The sequence below is a fragment of the Dermacentor albipictus genome, chromosome 1, assembly GCF_038994185.2.
Source record: "Dermacentor albipictus isolate Rhodes 1998 colony chromosome 1, USDA_Dalb.pri_finalv2, whole genome shotgun sequence".
Classification (NCBI taxonomy): Eukaryota; Metazoa; Arthropoda; class Arachnida; order Ixodida; family Ixodidae; genus Dermacentor; species Dermacentor albipictus.
The window spans coordinates 472,573,367-472,595,434 of NC_091821.1; the positions used below are offsets into that span (position 1 = coordinate 472,573,367).

Genomic DNA, 22,068 nt, shown 5'->3' on the forward strand with positions numbered 1-22,068 from the left:
TCTGCCTTCCTCCATGATTCGAACGCCCCTGCTCCTTCGTGAATGCGGGCCCAAAGCAGCTGAGCGACGTAACCCTCGGACCGCGCGGGGAGTCGTCGATTCACTGCGTCGTGTGAAGCCACCTTGCGAGAAACCAGGGGCCGCTCGTGAAAAACGTCCCTCAAGCCGTGAGTGCCGTATAGCCTCCCAAAGAAAGTCGGGGTCCGAGATAGCATGTTGTTTTTACGTTTTATGAAACAGTAACTTTAGCGAGTTTGGCTTGTTTTTTTTTTTTCTTTAAGAGACTACTATCACCGAGAACGAATGTACTTGTGAGAACGCCGTGTCTTTTGCAGAAAACTGGGAGCCACGAGCACCATAATGAGCACCAGCACCTCAACACAACTGAATGATAGAGGCTATATTACGGCTTTTCGAGTTGTGGCAATTAAGCACGCTCAAATAATGACGGCATTCGAGCTTCTTCTCACGGTTTTTCCACGTCCCTCAACGTGCCGCCGCTGTCCATTTTCTTCCGTTTGTATGACCAAACAATGCACGCTATCTCCGCAGGGGGGCTCTGTGTGTCAGTTCGAAACTCCAGCACTGGTTCCCCATGGACACAAAGCCCCAGAGTGCACGACGCACTTCCAGTGGATGCTTGGTGTAACAGGCTGTCCCCAGTTAATTGCCGGCCGGGATGACGTAACGAGTGTATTCCAATTCGCTTCCTTTTCGCGTTTCATCAATGGTCCGAGCGGCGCTCCGCCTATACTCTTATCACCAGGGTCTTGAGTGGTGGATTATGAGAAAAAAAAATTATTCGGGAGTTTTAGGTGCCAAAACCACAATGTGATTATGAGGCACACCGTAGAGGGGTACCCTGGATTAATTTTAACCATCTAGCCTAGCGAACATTTTCATATCTCGTATGATCACATGAGAACACATATGTTAACAGGCATTTTTCCACAGTTCCGGCCTCTAAAGTTCATAAGAGAACGTGTATGTTACATGTGTATTCTCATATTAGCGTTAGAAGTCGGAGCTTTAGGCAAAGTGTATATTGTTTGCTGAAGTCTTTATCGTGCCTGCTTATTATATAAGCACGAACTATGGGTCTAGAAGGTTTTTAATGTCAATTTTTATTGCGCCTATAAATGCTTATTTCGTTGTTGGCGCCTATATTGAATTTTCAGAGCCCAAAAATTCATTTTCCTTTGTTTTGACCAAGCATTATTTTGTTTACGATGTTCTCACTCACAGGGAACTTGGCTCACGGCGGCCGATTATTACTAACACTTTGCCGGTGTGAAAACTCCTTAACAGCTTAGTAGCAGACGAGAGCATTGCTGTGAGAAGAACTGAAACTGCTCTACACGCCACGATACACTTGAAGGTGAATCAGCGCTCACTTGACGTTTTTAGATGACATTATCGAGAAACTCGAATGCTCGGGTTTAACTTCGCCCGGCATGTGGGTGCTCGTTTAGGATTTTCAGAAAAGGTTCGCCACCGTCCCCAATTTACCTGCTGCTGATAGAGTTATTTCGAAACTTCAATCTGGACCGTGTTTGGCGCCTATACTATATGTTTTAAATGACAGGTTCAGTGCCTGGCATAGGTGTCGGAGAGAGCACCTTTTTATGGCCTAAACATCCAGTCTCCAAAGATCATGCGAGGTTGTTGGAAGTGTGGCATATGTATCATGAGATTTTTTTTTTTTGCTAAGGAGTATCTTTAACCCTTTGAGGGTCGATTTTTTTCGCCACATGCGACCGCTCAGGGTCGATTTTTTTTATTGCACATTTAAATTCTTCAGAGGGAGCTATTTCGAAAAAAAACTGCTGTAATTTTTCTAGGGTGACCGTAAAGTGAGAAAAAAATGTTTGGCGTTGGCATATATGGACTGTTTGTTCATGAAAAACAATAAAAAATAGCAAATAAAGTTATAAGATTTTTAAAAAAATTGGCGCATTGTTATACACAATGTGCACACGAGAAAAATACACAAGAAGAATGCGCACACAAAAATTTTTTGCAAGTCTCAAATGTTCCTTTTGCACTAATACTTCTTCAGCGTGTGGTAGTTCTTGAAGCATGGCTCCACGCAGAGCGGTTTGTTGCACTCAGCGCACATGTACCTTGTGTCCTCACGATATTTTTGCTGCCGAGTGGTGTTGGCGCAGACATGGCACCTCCTCTGGGTACTGCTTCCCTGAGCAGACGTGGGAGGCAACTTCGGAATAAAGTGCCAAAAAAGGAAACGCATGCACGGCGGCATCCTTCGTATGCGGACCCCTGTGAGCAACAACCGAGCGGGTAACAGGCGGTCACCCTTTGAGTGACAAGAACGAGATAGCCATCAGTTTTGCGAGCAAAAGAAGCCGAAACCGCGTGCGGAACAAAACCGAAACTAACCGCCGCGCGCCCGCGAGCGCGTCAATGCGCGAGCGGTAGCAGACGCACCAGAGCAAGAAAAAACTATACAACGAAAACTGAAAGAGAGAGACGCGAGGAAAAAAGTTCATGTATTCCCACATAGTAGCACCACATGCCAGGCAAGAAAAAGTTTGGAAATTAGGGCGCGTTTTAAACGTACAGACGGCGCCGTAAATATACGGCTTCGACCATTTTCGGACCTGTTCGCGGCGCCGTATATTTACGGCGTCGACCCTCAATGGGTTAACATGAACTTAAATCTGATTTGGAGAGTGGTTTCTAATTCCGCCCTTATCGAAATGCGACCGCCGCGGCCGGGATCGATCGCGCGACCTCACGCTCGCCTGCGCAACGTGCGCAACGCCATAGCCAGTGCACTATCGCTACGTGTGATGATAACAAAGGAATAAGAATAATAAGAAACAAGCAAGGATAAGAAGGGATATGTAAGGCGAAAGCCATAAGTAATTCGTTGCAATGGCTCAGACCCGAAGAAAAGAAAGCGGCGTCTAAAAATGGCCAGGCTTAGCTTGGTTAAGCCAAGAATGCGTTGCATATTGCGCGAGTTGGGGCCCAGATTTTCCTCCGGCTGTCGTGACGTCACGTCACGTGGTTGCGCTAAAGGTCAATGGTGGCTGCCCGGCCGCGCCCAAGGGCTGAACTGAGTGATTGCAATATACAACGCATAAAAATAGAAGCAACCTAATAATAAACAAAGCAAACTTAAATTAGACCGACATATGAGACGCGCAGCAATGAACAATGGCTCATACCCTCAATGGTGGCTGCCCGGCCGCGCCCAAGGGCTGAACTGAGTGACTGCAATATGCAACGCATAAAAGATCAGTGATGCAAAAAATATCATCAGGAATGGATCATACTCCCGTAAGCAAGCAAAGCAGCAATGGCCGAGTATGAATGAAGAAACGAAAGAAAGAAAGAACGAAGGAAAGAAAGAAATAACGAAAGCAGGAACGAAAGAAAAACGAACGAACGAAAGAAAGAAAGAAACACGGAAAGAAAGAAAGAACGAAATAAAGAACAAAGGAACCCTTAGCGAGAGCATTAGGCGCTCACATGTGTCATTGAGGGGGTTGACCTACAGCGCCATGCATTTGCTTCACACTGCGGCTCGTTATGTCTTGTAAGTCTGACCCCTCCGATCATATAACTTAATGCATTGCCAAGTGTGCAGCAGGCTTTCGCCTTCACGTGTTACAAGAGTGTAATATGCCGCCGAATTTTTATGTTATACCTGCCGTTATCTACTTCGTCACCCCTGACGACGAGTCGCGCCCGAAGATGTGTTTCGACATCCGTCTTCTTTCCATTTTCGGGGCTGTGCGCGGCGGCTTTCCATTTTCGGGGCTGTGCGCGGCGGCATCACGACGATTTGAGAACTACGAGTCATTGAGTGCATGCCGTGATAGGAGAACCTCTGTCACTTCAAGCGTGAACCTGGATCGGCTGCTTCTCGGCGCGGCTGCTAGATGGCGTGCGTTTACTTGGAAACTGCGAATAGTTTCGAAATAAGGCAAATAGTGCAAACCCTGTTGTGAACAAAGCGTAGCAGGCGAAGGATTGGGAAAAGCAGACAAGCAATGGTGCTACTGGCAAGTATAAAACATTTGCAAGTTCACCAGCATAAATACTTAGGCATCACTCTAACTTCTGACCTGAGATGGGAAGCGTACATCGCCAACGTGACCTCGAAGGCATTACGCAAGCTATTTTATCTCCGAAGATGTCTCCACCTCGCACCAACGTCGACTAAGCTATTCGCGTACACTAGTTTCGTTAGACCGGTTTTGGAGTACACTAACACAGTTTGGTTTCCCCCCTCAGTAACTAACATAACAAAACTGGAAAAAGTACAGCGAAAAGCGCTGCGGTTTATTTACAACAAGCATAAGCGCACAGATTCACCAACTAACATTGCGGCTATATCGGGTTTAGCGACGCTCTCATCAAGAGCGAAGCAAGCATGGCTCAAATTTTCATTTAACTTGATTCACAATTATTATAAGATAGACCTAACAAAATACGTGTGTTTTTCGCAGTCACGATCATAGAGACATAACCATGTACATGCTTTAACAGATTATTCATGCCATAATGACACATTCATGTACTCTTATTTCCCCCTCGTGATAAGGGAATGGAATCGCCTCGATCCTTCAGTTATTTCTGCAGACTCATTATCTCAGTTCACATCACGGTTAGAATCCATATCAAGCAATCAGTAACGCAGTCTTATTCACATAATATGATTTGCAACTCTTCTAAGCCATGCTGATTATTGTGAAGGTGTTTACTGTTATTTTTGTTACCGTTTGCTGTCCTTTTCATGATGTATTCTCTGTATTGCTGCGCATGTCTCCTAGAAAGGTGATATCTATATTTGTTTGTTTTTTATGTATTCTTACCTCGTTCCTTTACGTTCCTTGTTTGGCTTATTGACACGCAATTTGTATGTGCACGTTTATTACCATGAAGTTCATTTTTGGATGTCCACCTGCTATGGTCCCTGGTGGGACTGGCAGTATTGTAAATAATAATAAAACAATAATTTAATGAACTAAATTCTATATATCCTATATTCAGTGGTAAAAAAGGTAAAACTGCGAATGCGTCGTAACTATATCTGAAAGAAGAAGTGCTTAGAAAGAAATCTATTGGTAACAATTCATCAGCTGCCTTCGAGGAAATTTACCTGTACGACTTCCGACTTTCGTTTTCTTTATTCAATGAGTAATAGTTCTGAGTAGAGCCATCTGTTCGCGCTTTGTTCTGAATATTAAAGTTTGCCGACTTGCCGGGGCTTCACTTCTCCTATAGCCCGAACCAAAGCTTCATAGCGAGTAATGAGAACGGCTAGGATGCGCCAAACCTTTTTCTGCAGCAACAGTGAATAGGAATGATGGTCAGTTACAGTTTCACGGCCTCCAAGGGACTGCGGGAATCAAGGTCGAAGAGCGGGTGTGTGCTTCTCGTTGCAACAATACTGTATAAATATTTAACATTGAGGAAAGGTGGGAGAAAATAATTTACCGAAATAGATAAGCTTGCTTGCTGGCTGATACGCATGTGTGTCATTCGCGGAGCCTGGGGTTTCATCCCATTTCCCCTGATTTGTTTTCTGCCTATTGTCTTTGCAGGCAGCCAACACGTAGGCACGGAGGCCGCGAGACGAAGTAAGCGGCACGGTTTCGCCACGCAGAAAAGACGGTGCCGTCGCACTTCCGGGCAATTACCAGGAGCCAAACGGCGGAAGGAAGCTACGCGCAGCGGCGACGCATCGAGATACAGCGGCGACGCGCACCCATTACTCAACCGGAACACGCGTGCAGCAGCAAGTCATCGCTGAGACTTCGCAAAGAGGCGGAAAGAAAGAAAGACAGAAGAACGTTCATGCCGGGCCATCATCGATGCCCGAGAACCCGAGCTGTCCTCGTCTATTGCCAATTTCGGTTCTTCGTTAAAGTGCACGGCCGGCCACGTCCGTAGCACGTTGTCAGTGCACAAAGGACCGCGAACGCCTCAGGGGAAACGGGAGGAGACGGGATCGCCTGCTCAAAAAAGTGCACACCGCTGACTTCCTCCCGGAAAGCAGACTCAGACTCGAGTACACCGTGGAAACTCCGAGAAAAGCGAAGCGGCTCGACCTCCAGTATTACAAGCCTGAGTCGAGCGTCGTTTCTTTCTTGATCCGTAAAGGATCACACAAATTGTATCTCAGAAGAATTGCGCAAGTATTCGCCTAGTCTCGCTAAAATCAAAGCTAAGAGAGAGAGAGAGAGGGAAACGTGTGGTAGTCACGTAGAACAGACGAATCGCCGAAGACGTCCGGGACGTATGACGGGAAGAAGGCCGCGACACCTGCTGGATTAGGTCCCCACTCTCCGGCTCCACTGCCAGCAGGTATGGGCGAGCACAAGAGCACCAACGGCCGGGGCTCGGACCACCGGACGGCGGCGAACGGCGCGGTCGCCGTGGCGTCGACGCCCACCACCACCACCGACGGCGGCCAGCACCTGTCGGCCGCGTCGGCGACCGCGCTCGCCCCGCCGCCCGACGGCGGCTGGGGCTGGATGGTCGTCTTCTCGTCGTTCATGATCCACGTGATCGCGGACGGCGTCACGTACACGTTCGGCATCTTCTACCTGGAGTTCCTCAAGCAGTTCCAGGAGTCCAAGGGCAAGACGGCCTGGATCGCCTCCATCATGGTCGGCACCACGTTCTGCATCGGTGAGTTCACGCTCCCGCCTTCTTGGAGCTTGGCAGGCGCAAAGGAATTTGTAATTAAGGAACGGCTACCCATACGCAGTAAATTCAAACTAGGATGCTTCGCCCCGCCCACCCATCCCTCCTTTTCCCTGGAAGGTCGATGCCGCTCGTAGTTTAAATTTCTGAGAGCCCTATCAGCAAGCGGCCAAAGGTGTCTCGGCTATGTGGACAAGAGCGACAAGCGTAGCTCGGTTAGCTTACGACGCACTTGTAGCCATGGTGTTTCTAGTAGTGTTAGTATACACTGCTAGCAGCGCTAATAGCTTCCTACGTAACATTCAGTTTCCGGACGTGTGCTCCAATAGTTCCTCGCTCACTACTCAAAATTTCGCTTTTATGCATAGCGTTTGGTAGCCAAGGTACACAGTTGATGCCCACTCTCCTTAACTTCTTTTTTGTGTTGTTGTTGTTGATGGCGGAGTGGATTCATTTGCAGCCTTGGTAACAGTGTACGCTTAGTGAGACCGTTGGGTCATGCGTCTAAACAAGGAACAAAAAAATAAGGGTCATGTCAGAACGTGTCCAGTGCCAGCATTGTAATCTTTGTAAACGAAAATGTGGCTGATGGAGGTCTGTTTTGAACGTCCATTGACCTCTAGAGCACTGCTTTGAACTAGAGAACATATAAAATGCGCTGTACATTATTGCACTGAAAGTTGTACTCTTGACTGTGAAAGTAAAAGGGTTCACGCACTCTCAAACTTCTTTCCTTACTCAATCTACGTTGGGATAATCTTCGAAACACCTTATTTTCTTTCTCTTCTTATTTTCTTGCTTTTTCAAGCAATATCCAGCTGCTCAAGCTCAACAGTTGACAAACAGAATTACGAGTTTCCTCTAATGCGCCTTTCAACAGTGTATGTCTTAAAGCAAGCTCGTAGCAGCAGCCAATAATTTTTCCATTGATAGTAATTGTCATCGCTGCTGGTGGGAATCGCAGTTCGCGCATTTTGCTTACAGCAATAAGTGTCCACGATATGGCATATACGGTGCCGATTTCGACATAATCCGCCAGGGCACTGATAGGCACAGAAGGGCTCGGATTCATTCAAATCAACAACACACAAAGCCACATACGCTGAAGCTAAGGAATACCTAGGAACGAACACTTTTTAAACCAGTTAGGGTTTACCGTCGGCCTTTTCACGGTCTTCGTGGCTTTTCTTTTGATCGAAAAAAAGAACAACCCTGAAATGTGGGCTTGCTGGTACAGATTCATCGAGGTGTTGTCGGTCCCTGTAACTTGTGTGTTCTGTTTGGCGGCCATTGCACAGCGATGTCGAGGCCTTGTGAGGGAGCCAGCGTGTGGTGCATACGGCGATAGTCCGGTCGAATATGGATTGCTTTGCGTTGAGGACATCCAACGACATCCACAGTTCTACGAGAAAAATAAATTGGGGGGTTTAACGCGCCGTAACCACAAACTAGTTATGAGGCCAGCCGTATAATCGGAGACTCCGCATCGATTTTCGACCACATGGGGTTCGTTAGCGGGCACTCAGTGCAGAGTACGCGAACATTCTTGCATTTTGCCCCCAAAGGAATGCCGTGCACCGCTACCGGGAGCCGAACCTGCGTCCTCGAGCTCAATAGCGCAAAGCTATAGCCGCTAACTACTGCGGCGGGTAACAATAAAATAAGTATAGCCATGTTATTCATGCAAATGGGCTGCCACTGAATGTATTATATGCCACACATTGTTAGTGTTGTCGGACGATCTCGCCACTGCCACCATTTGTAAGGGCTGAAGGTCGTAGAGAGGAACTTGGGAGGAACTAGGCGTACAGTGGTTATTTATAGTATTTACATTTTAAACAAGATGTACATCGACAGTCTAGCGTGGCTCCCAAATGGAGCACGCAAGACGAGCACACAGCTCACGAGCACGATGACGAGCACGAGCACTAACAGCGACAAACACCTGCTTATAAACACTCCGTGTTCCCTAGATCCCTAGGTGAGGGAAAAACGTTCCAGTCATAGCAGCCGAGCCGCCTTTGAGCAGGAGGGCGTAGGTACACACACACATTCCGCACAGGTTTCACTGCCCCTTCGGAGGTGAGACGGGCTTCGCAGAACTCGGGGCTTACGTCTTGAAAGGCGCGTTGGTTCCCCGAGCTGACCCCCGCAGCGTTGCTGCCGGTTGTCCATTGTCTTGCGTCCTGTAGACGCCACGAGTGTCAGCAGATTGTGACGAATCCTGGGGCCCATTGTACCGCAAAGCACCCTTTTGTTAGGGAAGCTCTTCTTGCTGCAGAGAAACCATGGCGGCGGTGGTGGGTTCAGTAACAATAGTTGGTCCGCCGATCGCGTTTAGTCACAACGGCGCCGAGGGGGTGTTGAAGCGGCACCTCGAGGTCCCTACGAAATGAGTCACCGCAGCAATTGTGATAGGCTTCCATGGTTCTCTCCGGGGAAGCTCGCAACGCTCGCAGCTGCAGCTGGCTGAGAAAACTTGCATGTTGTCACCTCGACAGGCCATTCCTAACAACATGCGCACGAAATAGTTTGATAAACAGGCAGATCCTCGGACTCAAGCGTAAGGGAAAACATAATCGAAGCACACAAGGCGCCTAATTAGGAAAGTCTGATTCTGAAGTGCTGTACCCCCGGGAAAGCGCATTCACCGATGATAGTATGTCTAACATTACGATTGGCTGGTACGTACCTCCTCTTACGAACATTTAGAGCGTAAGAACATATTTTTTGTGCGTGTTTGTGAATACAGGCTCATAGATTTTTAATATGTTAAATGTTGTCACGTTCACAGCACACTGTCATCACATCTTGGTTAACGACGCCATTAGCACGAGCAGTGCAAACTACGGCGTCATATTTTAGGTAGGTGTCACTAGTTATGCCGAGTGTAATCGAAGTCGGTAAGCAAGAAGGACAAAAAAGAAAAGGGGGGGGGGCATGCTGATTCTTATGCAACTAAGGTTGTTCGATGTGGCGCATGACGCTGTATCATGATTCATTTTACCGCGATAGCGTTAAGGGCCCCGTGTCGCAGGAAATCCGGTGTCGGCGGAGTTGTCCATGAGCGGAAATTTCCGTGTATATTTAGGTATATGTATATGTCACGCCTTGCTCTATGGCAAGCGGGCTATGCAGTTTATATTGCCACACCATTCTACCACTACAGTTGCTCTTACCTTGCCTTACATTCGTCACAAAGTTACTCGTCGGAATTTTGAGAATGACAGCCCACAAACGAATCTCATGAAACGAAATACCGACAGCGCATGCCTTCTATCTTAAATCTTTTCAGACTCAAATATTAAAAGTACGCAACAATAATAGAAACCTGAAAATGATATAACTTTATCGGCGCGGCTGTGCTCTACCTCCGGTATCGGCCCACGCAAGAGGCCGCGTTTCTACCAGAAAGATCGTCTTCATGCACAGCGTTCGCCGCCAGCGTTTCCCGGTAAATATTGCGGTTACATAAGCTGCAGTTGCCGGGAAGCATGAGAAGCGGTCAGGGATGTTTTAACGCTCCCGCATTCCACTCTAAGGAGAAACTTAAGCGTCCTCCAAAATTTTAATTGTGTTCAGCCTTCTTTACGGGGTGTATGCGGGCGAGTGGATGCTGGAGAGCGCTGAAATTCTTGCGTATAATGCTCTTGGACAGCATGCACACCGCCACGTGGACACGCAGTCCAGTATATATCCCTTTGCGACACGGCGTGTACAATTGTACACGCGATTTTCACGAGCTTTTTTGCGAGCTTCTATCGTCGTCATCAACACTTGGGCCATTGGAGCCGCATTCGAATTTACCGCTCTACCGGACGGTGCTGCCATCTCGTGATTGCCGCGCCAAATGCATTACCAAAACAAGAAAACAAGATGGACGCCTCGACGTTCTACGGCGCGTCAAGTAGGTGCTCTTGGCTTTATCTTTTCTGCCTATTTAAAACGTTGATTAAGCTGGAACTAAAGCTGTGGACCTGATAACTAAGTGCTATAGATAAGAATAATACGGAATTATTTTTTATTGTACTACTGGTTAGGAAACGGTGGTCATGTTTACGATGGCGTGTCTATTTGTACACAACGTGTCACAAATGCACCGTTTAGGCGGCCGCCGGTTCATCCTGCTGTAACTGCGGCGAATGTCGCTTTTCTGCTTTACTGAGCCTTTTTTTCCTTTTATAGGCATCCAGACTCATGCGAGAACAAGACGCAAGACTCCGAACTCGTCAGTAGACCAGCTTTTTGACGCCATCATGAATGGAGATGTGTCAGACGCCGATCTTTCTGACGATGAAGTCGCCGATGTACAGGCAGCTCAAGCGGTAAGTGGCAAATAGCGAAATTTCTTGTTAGCAGTTGCATCATTTTGCCTTTACGTTTGCAGGTAACTGCATCGAATGAGGAGCATGACCCTAAAATGCATCCTGCAGACGACGAGGGTGATCTCAGTGACAGTGATGAGATGCCTGCGAAAAAAGTGAAGCATGTCAAGTGGCTCTCCAAACCTTTCGATCCAGTGGACACGCGCTGCACCTACCACCCGCTTGGCGGATCAACGCCAGAAGAACCGCTAAAGTATTTCATGAAGTATTTCACCGATGAAGTGTTCGAGGACTTCACGAAGTACACAAATATTTATGCCTTGCAGAACACAGGAAACGAACTTTCGTGCTCCGTGCAAGAGATGAAAGTGTTTTTTGGAATTCTCATTTACATGGGTGTCCTGAAATTCCCACGTGTCCGCATGTATTGGCAAAGCGGTACCCGAATTTCTGCAATTGCAGATGCAATGGCGGTAAACAGATTTTTTAAATTGCGAAGCGCATTGCACATAACTGACCAGAATGAGCCAAGGGATGCATCCAGTGTGGACAAGTTCTGGAAGGTGAGGCCGCTCCTCGATGTCATTAGGTCCCGGTGCCTTCAGCTTGAAGAGCTTGAACATAACTGCATTGATGAGCAGATGGTGGCATTTACAGGAAGGGTCCCAGCAAAACAGGTGGTGAAAAGTAAGCCAAACCCTGTTGGTGTGAAGATCTTTGTGCGATGCAGCACCGATGGTCTGGCGCATGATTTTGAACTCTATCAGGGCAAAGGCACAGGAGTAGACCGGGAGTTCTCCTACCTTGGTCTAGGGGGCTGTGTGGTAATGAGACTTGTGGAGTCATTCCCACAGCACCGCAACCTGAAATTGTTCTTTGACAATTACTTCACGTCCGTGCTGCTTCTGAGGGAGCTAAAAGGTATTGGAATCCTTGCCACGGGTACGATCAGGTGCAACAGGCTGCTGGGTTGTAAGCTGAAGGGCGAAAAAGAAATGCGAAAGGAGGAGCGTGGGAGCACCGATGTCAAGGTGACAGAGGAAGGAGACGTTGCCCTTGTGCGATGGAAGGACAACAATCTGGTCACGGTGGCCTCAACACAGGTTTCCACTGGTGAAGCTAGGGCTGTGAGCAGGTGGAGCTCCTCGAAAAATGAGCGCATCGAGGTAGAATGCCCACAGGCTATACTAGAGTATAATCGCCACATGGGTGGGGTTGATAAGTTGGATTTTATCATGTCGCTCTATCACATCAGAGCAAAGACAAAAAAATGGCCTGTAAGGGTAATTTCACACCTCACCTCATTTGCGCTTGCAAACTCATGGTTGCAGTATTTAAGAGATGCTTCTGCTGAAGGCCTTGTCCGAAAGAACACGATGGACATGCTACAGTTTCAAACCGATACTGCCATGAGCCTGCTTGTTTCCGAGAAACCTTTGGAGAAGAAGCGAGGGCGACCAAGTGCGGAAAGCTTACAGAGGGTATCAAAAGCACCTCATAATAGTGGACCCCTCCTTACAAACACTGTTCGTTTGGATGGTAAAGCGCACTGGCCTCAGCACGTGGATGCACGATTCCCACAGCGTTGCCGGAAGCCTGGATGCAATTCCAAATCACGAGTTCGGTGCAGGAAGTGCGAAGTGTTCTTGTGCCTGTCCGCCACTAATGACTGTTTTTATGAATATCACACCAAGTAAGCAAGAAGGCTGATCAGCTGATGACCAAAGAGGAATTTTTTATCGCTCTACCTGCAATATTTTCATGCAATAAAGCCTTCGGTTGACTTTTGCTGACTTAGTTGTATTGAGTCACAGTGTGTACATATGAGGACGCGACCTAATTTATTAAGTACCTAAGGTACCGGCTTGTTTATGGTTTTTTACTGAAATATTGTTCATCAAGAGTGCACACAGGCAGTTTGAAAATTTTCTGATGACTATATCCTAATGCGTGTCGCAAAGGGATATAGTTGCGACAGCCGGGCCGGCCGCCAAGGAGAGTTTTGGCGGCCACCCGTGCTTCCCAGTCATGCAGCGAGAGGACGTGGCAATTCTCGGGCGCGGCACAGAAATACAGATGCGGCCGTGTTCGCTCGCGGCAGTGTATGTTTTCATCACCAGGCAGTCGTATTACGCTTGACGAACGCAAGCAGTTGGCCGGCCGCGGCCACAGTGTGAATTTGTTGCCCTCTGGCACTGAGCCCAAGAGGCGCTGACGAAGCGGTGTCGAAGCCCTCGCAAGAAAACGCGTGTTGTTCTACGCGTCGCTTGAGAAACATACAGCGCGCGGTGGCTCGTGTTCGCGCCGCGGGAGACATGTTTCCTGGTCGAGACGTTGCTTGTAAGCGTGCACGCTGTGGCCATCGGTCTTCTTGGGAGTCGCTGCGATATAAACAGCCCAGCTCAGAGACTCGAGCTGCTCAACGAGAAATGCCAGAGCGTTTCGGAAGGGGAAAATTCTCAGCACTGTGGTTTTGACCAGTGCAACGGGGTGAGTGATTAGTGGCACACTCGGTGCACCGTAAACAAAACAAACGGGCAGAACGCTCAAAGCGCGCCGACGTTTAAGCAATTGACCACAAGGCACGCGCGCGTTTATGTGTACAGGATGTCGTAAACCAGTTCGTCCCTGCGAGTTGAGCTTTTTATGTGCAGAAGAATGAGCCTCCGTTAATACTTTTACGTTTACTGGTGGTACGCGGCTATCAAATTTCAGTTTATCTTTAATTGCCGTGTTGAAGATATCACCCCATTACAATGATTTTCCTTTTCGAGCCTCGTCTGTGGTCCAAGCGCCACTGCGCCTATGTTACCGTTCGACGAACCGTAGATGATAAGGCTTAAAACGGAACGAAGTGGTGACTTGGGCGAGTTGGAACAGTTCAGTCATGGTGGTGATCAGCGTACTGCGCAAAACAAGGGACGAAACGCCAATGCCGCTTTCCATTGGGAGGCAAACAGGAGCACTGAAAAGCATCCCCAAAGTGCTCTCTCAAGAGTAGCTACGTTCCAATAAGCGAACAGGAGGAGCAAGAGCAGACTTTGTTGGACAACAGTGGACTTGTGCACGGGGCAAATGAAAGCAAACACAGACGAAGCAATTAAACCGTGACACGTGCGCTAAAAGACACGCCCAGGAAGGAATCCGAAACGTGGCGTCACCCAGAGACAGCGTGAACGCTTCCCTCCCGAGAATGCGCCAGGTATAAAAGTTCCTTATCGGAATCGTGCTCACGTATGCGTGGCCATAGCGCACGATCTCCTCGGCCTCTATTATTCATCACACTATTCGATCCTTATTTCGTGCGAGGACCACGCTATCTCCAAAGGCGGACCTACAGAGCCGCCATCCCGCGCATGAGTGCCAAGATGGCGGGACACAGTTGTCTGAACAATGCAGCTGCGCTCACGGAGCCTGTCGTTCAGTAATCCTTACGTTGTACCTACTCGAATCGGGACCGCGATTTTCTGAAAGTGCCTTTTCCCATGCTATTAACTTTCACTCTTCGTCAGTGATCAGAGCGACACTCCACCCTCGTCGTGAATGGGACCCGCCGGCCGTGAACGGTGGAAGAGCGACATAGAAGATAGCCGGAGGCGTCGTTATGAGGCCGCAGCACAGAGCTGCCGTTGTCACGCTGGGTCGTCGGGTTTCAGTAAGCAAGAGTGGCAGATTCTACTGGTTCCAATATCCGCCTCTGCTAGGGCGCTACCAGAAAGAAGAAAAGAAACGTAGCTATTTACTTAAGCGCAAAGAGTCGCAAGGACACGCAAAGACAGAGGCAGCGCTTTGGTAAACCTTGTTTATTCGAAGCACGAATTGCACATACAGGTGATAGACGAAGCAGAAGGAAAGCCGATAAACACGGAAACAAGAAAAAAGAAAAGGAAAGCGGAAGACGTAACATGGCATCAAGTACCGCGAAAATTTGCACTCATATGAACATACTGATTGACAGGTTACGTCCATGTCACATTACCTTTTCATAAAGAAGAAAGGCTTCAGCGATTGATCTGGTTATCATATCGTTACTAGCGTAGATAGCTGATGAGCCCTCAAGTACCACGGAACGCGGCCCATTTGGCCAATGAGATAATTGTAATCCATGAGTGTCCTTTATCTCATTCTCGAGCTCGTGCAGGCGTCCATTCCATAGGGCAGCCCTCAGTATGCCCAATGTGTACTATCTTGCAGGACAGAGGAACGCAGCAAAGTACATATTGTATCGACCATTCACATGTAGCGCTTAGTACGCTTTACACCGCAACTCCGGATTAAATCAGCAGCCTTTTCTTTTTTTTTTTTGCTGGGGTTTGTTATGTGTTGGTTTTCCTAGCTTCAATACTATGAACATCTAGTAATTAGCCCTGCTGAAACGTAGATAGATGATGAGCTGACGTGGTTTTCATCAGCGGGTTTCGAGGGACGCCATTGTTACGAACTTCCAACCGGTGCCACCAGTGTTACGACATCCAACCGGTGCCGCCAGTGTTACGACATCCAACCGGTGCCAGCAGTGTTACGAACTTGCACCGCTGCACCACGAATACGGCTTTGTGGTCCCGTAGCGCTCGTCACCCGTTTCGTGACAGAGCTTTGGTAGCGAAGACTCCGAGCCTGGCGTCGATGAGAATAACAAAAGGGACTTTATACATTATATACAGGTTATCATACAGGACATGAACGGATCGGCACTGGGGCCGAGAGCTCACACAAACGCGACTGTTCTCGCACGACGGCGTCCGGCGAAAACGCGTGACACATCTCACCCCAGTCGGGAGCGACCCTCTCTCCAGGTGGGGTCAGCGGATCCTGTTTTCGAGCGGCGTGTTGCTGCTTTTATAATCCCCGAGGCCCATTGTCACTCAAACGGCCCAATACAAAGTCAGCACACGACGGTCGTCCGAGGGGTCCAACCAGCGACCGCGCTGGCCACTCGGTTCAAAGTTCGCGCGCGCGGTGACCTCCAGGCAAGGGAGGTGCGGCGCCGGGCCGTCGGGCACACGCGGGCACGTCAAAACACGCTGCTCCGCCGAGGCTTCTCCCGCACGAAGGCGCAGCATCTTGACTTGTGAAGGGAGAATTATGGCGCTCGCAGGATAGATTCTGCATCTTGCAGATTCGGGATCCGGGCTTGTGGTAATGGCACAACAGCATCCCCGCCCTCAGATAAGGCGCCGGGAAGACGAGCTGCCTCCACGTGGCTCGGATGCCAGGCGCGCACGTTCGTCAGGCTCGTCCAAGTTCACGTCCAGTGTCGGGACGCCAGGTAACCTCACGTGCCCAGGTCCGACTCGCCAGGACAGGAGCTCTGCTCACCACGTCGTCGCCAAGGCACCTTGACCAGCTCCGCTCGGGTCGTTCCTAAGACCTTGCTTCTCGCCACTGGTCCCGCTTGGTCGTTCTGCAGCTTGCAAAACCGACCGGCAAAAGGCAACACCCAACACGAACAAGTGCCCTCTGTCTCCCGTCAAACACCAGACAAGGCCATAATTCAAATCAACCTAACTAAATTGTTTTCCCCTTTTTTTTTTCTCCCGCTGCAACAAGAGGCAGGTGTACGATCTAGCACACAAGGCTTAAACAATCAGTTTTCAAATCATCAACATAACAAAATAGAAACAATTAATAATCAGCAATAATAATTACAAATAGAATGGTCCCCTTGAAATCGCTTTGGACCGAAAACATACTTCTGAGGAAGCAAATGAGGTCATTCATTTTTCCCGGCGATATTTTCGCGGAATCTGAAGCTGCTTATATTTGCGACCCAGCTTATCCGTGTAGCGGCGGTACAATAAGCCAGGTTCCTTGCCAAATGAAACCCCCTTTTTTTCCACTCCCCGTTTGACGCTCTTCCTCAGATCGGCTAGTGAACAATCTTCCTGTTGTTCGCGAATCAGACTTTTTCTTTCAACTGCAGCCTGCTCCTGCCGGCTGGCGGAAACCGGAGCGAGTGTGGAGCCCGCGTCGCCTAATTGCGGCATCGAGTCTATATCGCGGCTAGCACTGCACGCGTCACTCCCACTCACTTCCAGGACCCGCTCGTCTAGGCCAGCCTCCGAGCTCTGCCTCTCCCGTGACTGCTCGCCACTCAAGTTACCGTGATCGGTCCGTGTGCCGCACCGCCTTTCGCTCACCGACGCTAAGTCAAGTTCCCTCGACAGCGGGCGCGCTTTGGATCGCGTGGGGGCCATGTACGCCACGTCGGCAAAGAATGATTTGCCCTGATCCCTCAGCAGCTGCTCCGAGCTATTTGAGAAGAGGTAGGAAAATTGCTCCGGGAGGGCGGCTGACACAGCGGCTTCGGTGTTAAGTTTTCCAAACTCTCCTTCAATGATAACCGTTGCGATCGGTAAACAGACACTCTCCTTCTCGGCCACTTGCCGTATCCTAACGCACTCTCCCGTAAAATCACTCGAGGAGACGAAAGACGGGTGAACAACGTCCATAGTGGCTGCAGAGTCCCGCAGTGCTCGGCACTTCTTGCCGTTTACCTTAATTTCCTGCACATAGGGCTCCAATAGACGTATGTTTTTGTGAGTTTCCTGTATCGTTGCAAAAGCAATTCTCTCTGGGCAGCTTGCAGCGATGTGCCCTTGCCTTTTGCAATTGTAGCAGGTTAACGGTCTCCGTTTTTCAAAAAAACGCGTCGTATCATTTCGCTGTTTTGTTGCAAAAGCAATTTTCTCTGGGCAGTTCCCAGCGATGTGCCCTTGCTTTTTGCAATTGTAACATTTCCGTTTTTCGGGCTTTCCGGAAAACCCATCTCTCCTATCTGCCTTTTCTACGCGCACTGCCTTGCTGTGCAAGCTGCGGCGGGTGTAATACTCTTCCGCTAACTCTGCTGCCTTGTTTAGCTTAACCTCTTTTAGCCTATCTTGCAGCCAGAGCCGGACATCCTCATCAATGCAACGGTAGAACTGCTCCAACGCGATGCATTCGACAATTTTGTCGCGGTCGTCGTAAACCTCTTCGCCCTTCAGCCATTCCACCAAGTCGGCTTTTAGACGAAACGCGAAGTCAACATTCGACTCCTTACCCTTTTTTGCATACCGGAACCTCTGCCGGAAAGCTTCGGGCGACAATTTGTACTTCCGCAGTAGCGCTTCCTTCACATCACTGTAGCTCTCAAACGCCTCTTTCGATAAGCAAGTTATTACGTCTGATGCCTCCCCAGGAAGCAAGGCTAACAGATTCTGTGCCCAAAGGGATCGCTCAATGCTATTCCGTTCGCAGACGTGCTCAAATTTCACGAGGTATTTGGCCATATCCTCTCCGACGACAAAGGGTGGAAGTTGATCGCGTATTCTTGGAACATTAGAAGTGAGACTAGGCGCTGGCGAGCTATTTCGGGTCTCCAACTCTTTCATTTTAAGCTCGTGCTCACGAATCTCTCTCCTTTCCTCCATGCAACGTTCCTTCTCCCTCTTTTCCTCCTCGCGACGTTGCTGTTCTCTCCTTTCCTGCTCGCAACGTTCCTTCTCCCTTTCCTCCCTTTCCCGACGTTCCTTGATATCCGCCCAGGCCTCAGCGGCCTCCTCAGCCGTTACGTCCCCAGTCCTCATGACCTCAAGGATCGCATTCTTTCTTTTGGTTGAGCCCAACTCAATGCCCAACTCCTCACAAATTTCGAGAAGTTCCTTCACCTTGTACTTCTCCATCGTTCACACTGTCCTCCTGCTGTTTACCCTTTTTGAATATACCTGCCGTACGCTACTATAACACTACTAGTAAGACATATGCAAGTATATCACACACTGCCCTGTTTACCCCCTCAGCATCCCCTGGTTTTCAAAACACTCTTACTAGGCTTGAAACACACAAGGTTATCACAATGCAACACCAAGTCAATCCCTGAGCTACTATAACCTGTGTCAGAGAAAGTCTGGTGTTTGAGGTAAACTTCAGGCACTCACCGCGCCGAGGTAGCTGATGCCGGTCAATCCCGTAGCTGCCATCCAGTGTTACGAACTTCCAACCGGTGCCACCAGTGTTACGACATCCAACCGGTGCCGCCAGTGTTACGACATCCAACCGGTGCCAGCAGTGTTACGAACTTGCACCGCTGCACCACGAATACGGCTTTGTGGTCCCGTAGCGCTCGTCACCCGTTTCGTGACAGAGCTTTGGTAGCGAAGACTCCGAGCCTGGCGTCGATGAGAATAACAAAAGGGACTTTATACATTATATACAGGTTATCATACAGGACATGAACGGATCGGCACTGGGGCCGAGAGCTCACACAAACGCGACTGTTCTCGCACGACGGCGTCCGGCGAAAACGCGTGACACATCTCACCCCAGTCGGGAGCGACCCTCTCTCCAGGTGGGGTCAGCGGATCCTGTTTTCGAGCGGCGTGTTGCTGCTTTTATAATCCCCGAGGCCCATTGTCACTCAAACGGCCCAATACAAAGTCAGCACACGACGGTCGTCCGAGGGGTCCAACCAGCGACCGCGCTGGCCACTCGGTTCAAAGTTCGCGCGCGCGGTGACCTCCAGGCAAGGGAGGTGCGGCGCCGGGCCGTCGGGCACACGCGGGCACGTCAAAACACGCTGCTCCGCCGAGGCTTCTCCCGCACGAAGGCGCAGCATCTTGACTTGTGAAGGGAGAATTATGGCGCTCGCAGGATAGATTCTGCATCTTGCAGATTCGGGATCCGGGCTTGTGGTAATGGCACAACACCATATTGGCAGGTTGAGTGGCCGAGCTCCGCATTAATTTTGACCATCTGGCGTTGCTTAACGCGAATCGAAGCTCAGTGCATGCAAGTTACTATGTGTGTATTTTTTTTTTTCATTTCACTCTCATCTGAACGCCGTCACCGTGGCCTCGATGCGATCCCGGCACCTTGCGCTCAGCTGTACGACTCCGTAGCCGCTGAGGCGCAGCTGCGGGTGACATTGCAAAAGTTATAGCACCTCCTGAGAAGTCTAGCAAATACCTTTCACGCGCGATGCTTTTAATTGTTCGTTTACCTCCAGTTCGAAAACATAACTAATGTTGTAGAAAAACAAAGTAGAAGCGAGTGTATATAAGAAGAATAAGTTGTCCTGCACCCTCATTGCTCAGTGAATCAATCGATAAGTAGATCAGTAAATCAATTCATCAATAAATAAATCAATCAAATACGTGTGCTTTGCCAAGAAGCACAGAGGCCGAATTCACAAAGCTTTTTGTTCGTAAGTGATGCTTGCTATTGGCTGGCCGCCTTCATCAGTGATATGCCCAGCATCAAGGTTGACTGGAATTTGCTCTTACGATGTAATCTACCGTAAAATCATTTTGTGAATGCGGGCCTAGAGGCGGCGTTTTATGGCAGCAAAAAAAAAAAGAAAGAAATAGCAGCAACGGGACAGGCCTCCATATTCACTATCGTCTGCTTGATTCGCTGTACTAATCGCTTAGCGTTTGAGTAATGGAACAACGCGTGCCAGTGGGTCAATCAACTTGCTTCCACTTCGAGAAGTGGAGAGCGTCGGAAAAGTGAGAGTTCTGTCGAGCTTGATGTGGAGTCCAAGCCCTGCGTAGTTCTGCAGCACAGAACGATGTCAGCAGTTGAGCCAGTATAATCAAGAGCACGAAAGAAACTGACAATAAACGGAGCCATATTAACTTCGCACGATCAGCCACAAATGCGTACGGGACACAGGACCTGGAAAAAAAGTATCCCACAAATCCTCGAATTCAAAGCTGCAGTGTGACCTGCACAGCGATCCGTTAAATTGTACACATCAGAAAAGAACAGAAATGAACGTTGGTCGTGAGAACCCTGTCCCAAAAAGCTTTCGCGATCCACTGTACACACGTGTATTAATGAACCAAACTTAACAGAAACAACATCAGCACAAGAAAAAAAGAGAAAAAGAAGGGGGCGGGTGGAGTTGTGCGCGATCCTATCGACGACTATTGTGAAAGTAAGCAAATAGCCGAAAGCTTCTAGAAAGCGCTATTCACTCTGTTAAATGAATGGTTCACATAACAAACGGCGAAGTTCGTGAAGTCCAGTTACATAATGCATGAAATATTGCCAATGGTTTCATAAGTAGCGCTGTTCAAAACAGAGAGCACGTGCGTGTGTGTCCTAAGCTGTATAGTCTTGATTGTTTTTTTAGCGCATAGAACCCAGCGAAGCGTGCTCTTTTTTTATGTTGCAGTAACGAGCTATGTAAGGCTAATATCAAGAATTACTTACAAGGTAACTGTTTTGGTGATTAAATTTACTAAGGTTGTCGGACCTAGCATGTTGAATCACAAGTTGTCGCTGCCTTCTGTAGCAAGCACGACAATTTGTTTTTCTATTTTTGATTCCGCCATCAAGGTGAATACACGCTTCGCACTCTCGATAACACAAGGACAGCGCCAGCTGTATTTCGACTTTCAGAAACAGACCACGGGAGCGAGTGTTTTTAACTCCGCAAAATAAACAACCGGAACACGTTGCCCTTCCGTTGTTTACATTGCTTCTTTGAAGAGCATGTTGCGCAAAACAAATGAACAGAGTTCGGGCTACACTCTAAATACAGTTGCGCCCTTTGGGGTGTATATTTGTCCCACAACAATAATCGTCATCTGTATTGCCCGCGTTTCCTTTCTTTTACGCCGCGAGCCCGGTACTTCCCAGTCACGAACGGCATGCGCGTTATCAGTGTGACGCAGCATTCTCGACAGGAAAGCAGCGAGCACCGAGTTTTCAAGAAAAAAAACGCAAGCAAGACAGATGACGTTTATTGTTGTGTGGCAAATATACACCCAAAGCAACTGCTTTTAGAGTGTACGTTTATTGTTGTGTGGCAAACATACACCCCAAAGGGTGCAACTGCTTTTAGAGTGTATACACTCTAAAAGCAGTTGCACCCTTTGGGGTGTATGTTTGCCACACAACAATAAACGTCATCTGTCTTGCTTGCGTTTTCTTTCTTGAAAACTTGGCGCTCGCTACTTTCCTGCCGAGAATGCTGCGTCACACTGATAACGCGCATGCCGTTCGTGACTTGGAAGTACCGCGCTCGCAGCGTTAAAGAAAGGAAATGCAGACAAGACAGATGACGATTATT

General features: G+C 48.7%; 1 protein-coding gene across 4 annotated transcripts in view; it reads left to right on the top strand.

The window, feature by feature from the left end:
- Positions 1 to 22,068, top strand: part of Mct1 (Monocarboxylate transporter 1) — a 190,408-nt gene that overhangs the window by 148,510 nt on the left and 19,830 nt on the right. For all 4 annotated transcript variants that reach the window (XM_065440701.1, XM_065440700.1, XM_065440702.2 and 1 more), the window contains one exon: positions 5,580 to 6,669. In XM_065440701.1, coding sequence (XP_065296773.1) covers positions 6,345 to 6,669 — 325 coding nt within the window. In that variant the 5' untranslated portion in view covers positions 5,580 to 6,344. The remainder of the gene's footprint in view (positions 1 to 5,579; positions 6,670 to 22,068) is intronic.